This window comes from Corvus brachyrhynchos, unplaced genomic scaffold (genome assembly GCF_000691975.1).
Source record: "Corvus brachyrhynchos isolate BGI_N302 unplaced genomic scaffold, ASM69197v1 scaffold65, whole genome shotgun sequence".
Taxonomy (NCBI): Eukaryota; Metazoa; Chordata; class Aves; order Passeriformes; family Corvidae; genus Corvus; species Corvus brachyrhynchos.
Genome location: NW_008238365.1, coordinates 3,238,466 through 3,246,654, shown reverse-complemented (window position 1 = coordinate 3,246,654; position 8,189 = coordinate 3,238,466). Strand labels below are relative to the sequence as shown.

Sequence of the window (8,189 nt, the reverse complement as noted above, 5' to 3'; positions counted from 1 at the left end):
ATTTTCTGAAACTTCACCAAATCCAGCTGGTGTGTCATCAGAGGAAAATAAAACCCTTGCCAGCACCATTAAAACTGCAGAGTGGGATAAAGCCTACACAAGTAATTCAGGATCTGAAAATGCAGATTCCTGAGATAAATTTATTTCGTACCCTTGTTTGCCCTCACACCCCGGAGATCTGGGTTTTTAAGCAAACCTCAGATCAAGCGCTTCCCTAAAGAAGGTTCCTCAGCTGGCCTGTGGATTTGTGGCACAGGCACATCTTAGATGCGCCTGGAAACAGAACAGGGAACAGAGTGAACAGCGAGGTCAGCTCATCATCAGGAATCCTGGACTATAAAAACCTAGGATACAGTTCCAGGTACACAAATACTGCATACTGAGCACACCTATTCCAAAAGGGGGAACAAGCTGTTCCATCTGATGTAGAGCAATAAAAAAGGGAGGAACTGGTTATTTTGCTAGAGAAAGCCTGTTACCACCCAGTACTGCTGCTGCTTGTACAGCTTTAGTGGGCAAGACAGATCCCACCCCACTGAATAAAACAATCCCACTTTCCTGTGCCATCACCTCCCCCTCATGGAATCAGTACTTGCCCTTTCAGTTTTGTCGGCACAGAACAGCCTGGTGTGATGCCTTTTCTGCACAACAATGTAGGTTATTCCTGGCCTATAATCTTCTTCCAAACTAATGCAGGCCTTCCGGATGGCAATCAGCTCTGGCCAAGCTACCTACAAGCAGAAGATTTAACTATTATGTGATGAATTCAGTAGGTATTTGATTGCTTTTTTCCCTGTGTACAAATGCCACATAGTAAGGAACATGATCAGACGGGTAAGTGTACATTGTGCTTGCCCAGGACAATTCAAGGAAACTTAATTTTTCCAATAACAAATATAACCTACATAAATAAATATATTTTTTCAAGGGCCAATCCCTTATAATCCACGTAACTATATATCAATCCCTTTTCACAAGCAGCAAAAAATTATCAGACAACACCTGTTTCATCTGTCCTTCCGACACTCCCCCTCTGTAGTAAATGATCCTCGTGGGCTTGAAACGAGTGGATTTGTAGAACTGGATCAACAGCTCCCGCACCATGTTGGTCAGGTCCTGGATCACCTCCTGGCTGTAGAGCAGCTCCTGGGAGGTCTCCTGGCGCGAGGTCTGCACGCGCACCGTGGCGCAGTAGCGGCTGGGGTGCCCGTCCATGCTGCCCACCACAGCTGCGATGGATGGCTTCTTCCCATCCCCGGCGGGAGGGTGAGTGACATCTGCTCCCAAAAAGATCACTGGCTGCTGGAACACCGAGGGCCTGTTTGATAAGATTAAGGTTTTTTAGTTAGAATCACAGAATCCCAGAAGGGTTTGGGTTGGAAGGGGCCTTAAAGCCCATCCAGTTCCACCCCCTGCCCTGGGCAAGGACATCTGCCACTATCCCAGGCTGCTCCAAGCCCTGGCCAACCTGGCCTTGGACACTGCCAGGGATGGGGCAGCCACTGCCTCTCTGGGCAACCTGTGCCAGGGCCTCGCCACCCTCACAGGGAAGAATTTCTTCCTAATCTCTAATGTAGACCTACTCTCTTTTAGTGTGAATCCATTACTACAGTCCCTCTTCAGCTTCCTTGTCAGCCCCTTCAGATACCGGAAGGTGCTGTGAGGTTTTCACACAACCTTCTCTTCTCCAGGCTGAACAACCTCAACTTTCTCACCCTGACTTGAGAGAAGAGGTGCTTTAAGCCTCTTATCAACTCATAATAATAAATAAGAAGAGCAAAGGAAGGAGGGCCACAAACAAAAAAAAAAAATTACAGCTGAGAAAGGTGCATCCAAAGCACAGAACAGAACTAAAACCTGTCAGAATCTTTAAGGATAAAGTTCGCTGCCTCAAGCACTTACAGTCCAGAAAGAACAGAAAGTGACAAGGACAGAGTCAAAGGCAGACCAAGTTACAAGCATTGATTCCAAGTCACTCCTCCTCACTCCTTCTCTTTCAATTTGGAAGCAAACACAGGATGCTTTAGGAGGTGGCAAGAGGAAAAGGTAGACTGAGTGAATCCAAAGGCAGGAAAGAGACAGGAAAAAAAACCTTGGTGAGCTTGGTGGCTCTGACTGCTGGATGGCTCTGACTCCCCTTGGCTCAGGGCTTACTGGGAACACTCCAAATGCAGACATATCCTCCACTGTCCACTCCAGACTGTGGGAATTTCTAAAGCGTGTTTTATTTTGAAAAGTATCATTTTAGCAAACACAACAAAACAACACCATTTTCCTTGACAATGCAGACATTATGAAGAGCTTTTGATTGACTCTTACCTTTGATGAGGTACCAGCACATTGTTGATTCCCCCGAGCTTGGCATTGATCTTCAGACACAGGTTAGACAGCGTTTGTGGTGAGGTTTTGACCACGTTCTTTACCTGAACACACTGTGTGGCCATGCCTAGAAGAGTGTCTCCAACCCGCTTGACTTCAGCTGTGACAGAAAATAAGGCAGTGGTTCCTGCTTGCTCTTATTTTTTTTCAAATGTTACTGTAACTCAGATCCTTGAAACTTCACTGATAAAGGTTCAGTTTGCTCTTTGGTAATACAAGTGCTCCAATCAGGCCTGACAAACCAGCTCCAAAACACCCTTTTAAAGAGAACCCATTACCTCCTCTGCCTCCTTCCTGCCACCCACTTGCAGTACAACTCCTGATCACTTTACAGCCCCTTCTCCATACCATACACAGGCGTCTTCCCAGGCAGAATCACCACGATGAGCTGCAGGCCAACATAAGTCAGCTTTAAGTGTTTGAACATGGGCTCCACGCTGTCTGCACCCTGGGCGTACTTGCAGAAGCAGGGCTGGCCCTGGATCGGCATCCCGGCGTCCTTGGAGATCTTGCGCAACTGGTCTGTGAAACTCCTGAAATAGAAGTGGATTTGTCCTGGCCTTTTCACTATGGTTCACTCATCAGTTTTATCAACCAGATCTAAGCTATTTCTGCTATTTCACAGCACTACAGTAATTATTTTTTAGCAATTCTATCCCCATCAGGAACTTGCTAACATGACTCTAATTCTCTCTGAGGAAGGTCATCAGCTTCTGTAATTTTACAAGCCTTACAGAAAGAGACATCTGAGATGAACATCCTGAGGCAGATTTCCAAACTAATACTGATGCTCTGGTAAATTTTTACTTATCCACCTAATTTATCTGAGCATTATTGCAACCATGATTTTTATCAATCAGTGGTTCACACAACCTCTTTCTTTAGGATTCTGTAGGGTAATTTGAAGGGCAGGGGAAAATCAACTTATACCACAAATCACTTTTCAGAAACATGAGAAAAACACACCTTGCAATAGAATCCTGAATAAATAGGAAAATACTTACTTCAGCAAGTCTTCTCTGCATTGTTTTTGAGGAGCAAAACAGGCAACAGCCCAAACTTTAATCTCAATGCCAGCATAGAACTGTTTCCCTCTCATGTCCCACACGCCTTGGTTTGGTGTGGCCACAGTCTTGTTCTAGGTAAAAACCAAAGGCAAACTAGAAATAAAGTACTGCTCTGTTTTGACTGTAGCCCACCAGAAGAAGCCTCATGAGAAGATACACAAAACATCTCATGAATTTCAATCACCTCAGGATAAGGAGTTTTACAAAACGTGGAAACTCACCCTGCCTCCATACTGCAGCATTGGGGCTGGCAGAACCCTGCCTGTCAGCTCTGTCATTTCGTTATGGACAACAATTCCAAACTCCTTCAGATACGGATCAGGCCCACCAACCATACTGTTACTCTTCACCTGGGGACAAGACAAGTATTGATGTCACTACACTAAAGCTTCAGGTGACTCTGCCCTCTTTGCCATCAACAGCCTTTCTGTTTAGATGGGATTTGTTTTAACCAAGACAGATTTTTTAAATTCTCTCTTGGTCATGTTGCTCATCATCACCTGCTCCAATGCTCTGGAAATGTCATGAAAAGTGACAACACAGACTGTGCAGCTGGAAAAATACTCACCAGTCTGCTGATCTCCTCCTGCCTGTCTGGGGCAGACCTGGCTGTTGCTTTTATCATGGTCGACGTCTGATTGTCTGTCAGCTTCTTGATGCACCTCTGGCCAGCCACGATGTTACACACCTGCACAGGAGCAGGGAGAGGTGCTGTGACACCATTTAACAGAGGACACACCACAGTGCAGGACTCGGATCCTTACCTCCAGCGGCAGGTACGTGTGTTTCTGTTCCTGTCCCACTTGGAGACAGGGCAGGTGAGGGTATTTCAGCTGCAGACTGTACTTCTGCTTAAAATACTGAGCTACTGTGCACTCCATGGCCTGCCCATTCTCCAGCTGCAGAGGGAACCTAGAAATTATGTTTGTTCTGGTTAGACTTTGTCAGATTTTTTTAAAGGAAAAAATGGTATAAAAAACCTATTCCAGACTATCTTTAGCGAAACTCTATTTTCCTTAGTTACTGGATCTCTTCTTTATGAAAAGATTTTAGTCTATATACTGAATTTCTCATATTTTAGCTATTTTAAAAATGGGAGCTTTTGACAACTGTATTTAAAAGCCAGGATACAGCTCAATTTTCCTGGGTTGAAGGAAATAAAGCAGTGGTCAAAACCCACATTATTCCTCTACTCCACTAATACTAAACATGCCTGTAAAGCCACACAGCTGCTTCACCTCCAGAATCAACTATTCCTGCATAAACAATATACCAAATATATTCCAGGTATATTTACTAGGTTGAAGATTTTAAGAACTGTCAGGCAGTGCTTGATACGTACGTCTGGTGACTGGCTGGTCGCCGGGTAACGTTGCAAACTCGGTATTTTCTCTTCATCTGGCCACAGTGGGTAACCTCTACTTTTAGACCTGAAAACCCAACAGAAAATAAATTCAGGGACAGGAATCACCTTTGAGGAGAGGATGAAGGCAAAAAGGAATGGCCCAGTTCCTCATGTGCCTTGCAAATTTTCATTGCGACGCAATATGAGCAGGTTTCAGTATTTTCTTGCAGCAGCTTCAGGACAAGCTTTTACCTCTGATTTCTTTGGTAAACTTGACACGCTGGGAGTCTGTCAGAGGCTTGCTTTGTTCACTGATGTTCTGGATGTCCAAGACCTCGCACATGAACTCAATGATAGGCTGGGCACGATAGAAAGCAGTCGCTGACACTAAGATAAAAAGATAGGACAATTAACTGAGAAGCACAAAGAACTCTGTTACATGAGTGAGACAGAATCTCCTACACACCATCGATGTTGAGCATCATGTTCCACATGGCAGGACGGACCGACTGGTGGAAACCAAACCAGACCTCCCTGCCCCCTCCCAGGGGGTGGTAATAACCTTCAGGAGGGGAGAAGAAGGAGCGACCCACAGGGGTGTACCTGAAAAAAATCAGAGAATTAATACTCTGATCATTTCTTTCTGATATACTTTTTACATTCACACCTATAGTGTTTAAAACACATTTCTACAGCATGTTGTAACTGTCAGAGCTCACTCATGGCAAGCACATAAAGCCTTTTCTGACAGTGCAGCTGGAAAGGGTACCGCAAATTCCTGTTAGAAACATGACCAGCAGACACAAGGCCTTAGTTCAGATCACATTTCCCTGTTCTAGTGCAAATTTGTAAGGCAGGTGTTGAATTACATGGCTGTATCCCTCATCCCTTCTACCACAGAGGTGTAATGGGCAGCAGAGCAGCAGCAAGGAATAACTAACACAAATGTTAAGATGGATAGAAGACATACCCAGTCAGGAAGGCCCCACAGGTACCCACCTCATGGAGGGAAGGTGCCGTGTGATTACATCCAGTGCCTGTACAGAATCTTCAGGAACTTCATTCAAGTGCCCTGCCAGAGCTTCCAGCAGCATCTGAAGGCTGACGACTGACACCCACTGAATGGAAACCTTAAATGTCTGGTCCTTCCCCTCTCCTGGAAGTGTAACCTCCATATCCACCTGCCATAGGCACAAGAGAATTAAGCACAAGCTTTTGTTATGGATTGCAGACAGACACAACACTCAGCAATGGTACAGTTTTCTCCTAGGTGTCCTCTGAGTCTGTATTTTTGATGATTAGTTTGGGTAATGACCTTAAAACATTACAATTGGTTCCCTCAGGACTTTGAAAGTTTGTCATTTATTCATGTGAGAAACTGCACTGAAGTATCTTTAAATGTAAATTTTAAGCAGTAATTAGTATGGTGACATCAAAGCTCTGGAGAACGGTGAGTCATTTTTTTAAGTCAGCCAATTAATAGCAAGATGTTTTGTGAACCAAATGGGAAGGCAAGAAAACCTTTTGGTCAAAAAGGAGACTCGCTGGGAAACACAAATCTCAAGAGTTCTGGCACAGCACTTGGGATGACTCTCACACCCCACAGCCCAGGGGAAACTGTGACCTCATCCTGGGCATCCCCCATGGCGCAGCAATGACCAGATCCCTTGGGAGATCAGTAGATGGGGTGAACTTTTGTTTAGAGCTCGGGTCCACGTGCAAGGCAGGAACAGCTGATCCAGTTGTTCCCATGGAACAGGAGGATGTATCTCCACAGTGCAGCCAAACCCAACCAAAGCCATCGTCAGCTACATTCAGCAACAGAACGAGGGTCAGAACAGAGAAAAGGGAAGTTCCCATCAGGGTGAAAGAAAAATAATCTCCTTGCAGCTTATAAGAGCACAACGTAGTTCTCACGTCTCGTGATATTCTCCAGCTGAAGAGCTGGGAATTAAAAACCCAAAGACACAAACTTCAATAAAACACCAGTGAGCTCTTAGAGACCCTAACTGGCCCTGCCAAGACTACACCAATAGGTGTGACAGTGTTTTGGGTTTACGTCAATAAAAGAACACTTTTCCAATGACACTGTAAGTTTTCCCATAGAAACTTAAGGCAACACTTACTCTGTCCCTGCCAATGGGTAAGGGGTGTGCTGTGTACATGTTCCTCTTCCCATCGTACCCAGGCTGCCGATCCCCAAATATCTGCATCTTGAAGTGCCTCACCATCGTATCCACCACCTCCCTAGGGAGTGATTCATTGAGTTAAGTGGAAGAACAGAAAATTCAGCAATGGGCTAACACAATTCAAAAGTCTGTCTTTCACTTTTTCTTAAAGGAGCAAGATATGAAAAACAATAATGCACGAGAGCACCCCCAGGTCACACCAGGAGCTGTAAAAGTCACCTCCAGGTTAAGACACAGGTGGCACACACAGGTGTCTGTACAGGTATCTGTACTGTCAGCAGAGCTACAGCCAAAACTGGCAGAGGAATCTGGAGAGATGTTCGGACACAGGAGCAGACAAAAACACCTGCCTTGGGGTGGGTAGGAGCACTCTGTGGATTGATCCACGTGTGTGGACTCCAAAATCTACAAGCTGAAATACGTCCCCTCAGCTGCTACACGTTTGTGTAACAGACTGTGGAACAATTACCAGGGACATTCACTTGTAGACTGTAAAATAAAACCAGCTGGAGGTCAATGCTCAGTACATTTCCCAGAGCCTTCCAGATTATGGGCCAACTGCGACACATCTTCATAAAAATAAGAATATTATAGTTCACTGAAAGGCAGCTGCTGACCACAGTACAAACACAAACAGGCCTTTAGCAGATGGAGAATTCCTAGGATGCACAGCTTTCTTACATTCAGGTATATACAGCTAATTTAAATCAGTAAACCTTCATTAAATAACTCCTACCTGTTGACTCTTCGGGGGCGTTTCTCTGGTTTGATATCTACATCATAGTGATAAACATCTATCTTGGGGATCTGAACCTGGAAGTGGTTGGCCAGGAGACGGATGGGTTTCCCAACAGTGCCCAGGCCTGGGCGACGCGGCGGCTGGAAAAGGCTCGTTGGGGGCCCTAGGAAAGTCAAATAAATATGTATGAGATGGGATGGCTCACTCCATGCACCTCTCAGGTGCGCTATGGGTGACTTTTTGACTGAGCAGGAAGAAATCTTAAGCTTTCCGAGGTTGCAAACAGAGGCGTTCAAAGAGGCTCAGCCTTCCAGCTGCTCAGAACTTCAAGGTAAAAAATGTGCTCCCTAAAGCATGTATAGGTAGGTGCCATAAATAATTCTTAAATTTTTAGTGGCATTTATTCATGACTGTGGTTAGGAACTTCACAGAGTCCTGACAGGGAATGCAACCATACAAATATTATGTAT

General features: G+C 45.0%; 1 protein-coding gene across 2 annotated transcripts in view; it reads right to left on the bottom strand.

The window, feature by feature from the left end:
* LOC103616865 (protein argonaute-3) overlaps nt 1-7,980 on the bottom strand; it is a 73,630-nt gene extending 65,650 nt beyond the window's left edge. Inside the window, exons 1-14 of one of the 2 annotated variants that reach the window (XM_017736157.1) lie at nt 7,717-7,980; nt 6,918-7,038; nt 5,791-5,972; nt 5,258-5,394; nt 5,044-5,178; nt 4,789-4,876; nt 4,211-4,358; nt 4,015-4,134; nt 3,668-3,796; nt 3,384-3,517; nt 2,728-2,912; nt 2,320-2,479; nt 1,003-1,318; nt 597-731 (exon numbers count right to left, since the gene is read on the bottom strand). In XM_017736157.1, coding sequence (XP_017591646.1) covers nt 597-731; nt 1,003-1,318; nt 2,320-2,479; nt 2,728-2,912; nt 3,384-3,517; nt 3,668-3,796; nt 4,015-4,134; nt 4,211-4,358; nt 4,789-4,876; nt 5,044-5,178; nt 5,258-5,394; nt 5,791-5,972; nt 6,918-7,022 — 1,974 coding nt within the window. In that variant the 5' untranslated portion in view covers nt 7,023-7,038; nt 7,717-7,980. The remainder of the gene's footprint in view (nt 1-596; nt 732-1,002; nt 1,319-2,319; nt 2,480-2,727; nt 2,913-3,383; nt 3,518-3,667; nt 3,797-4,014; nt 4,135-4,210; nt 4,359-4,788; nt 4,877-5,043; nt 5,179-5,257; nt 5,395-5,790; nt 5,973-6,917; nt 7,039-7,716) is intronic. The other variant, XM_017736156.1, reaches the window with a different exon arrangement.
* Between the last annotated feature and the right edge of the window lie 209 nt (nt 7,981-8,189).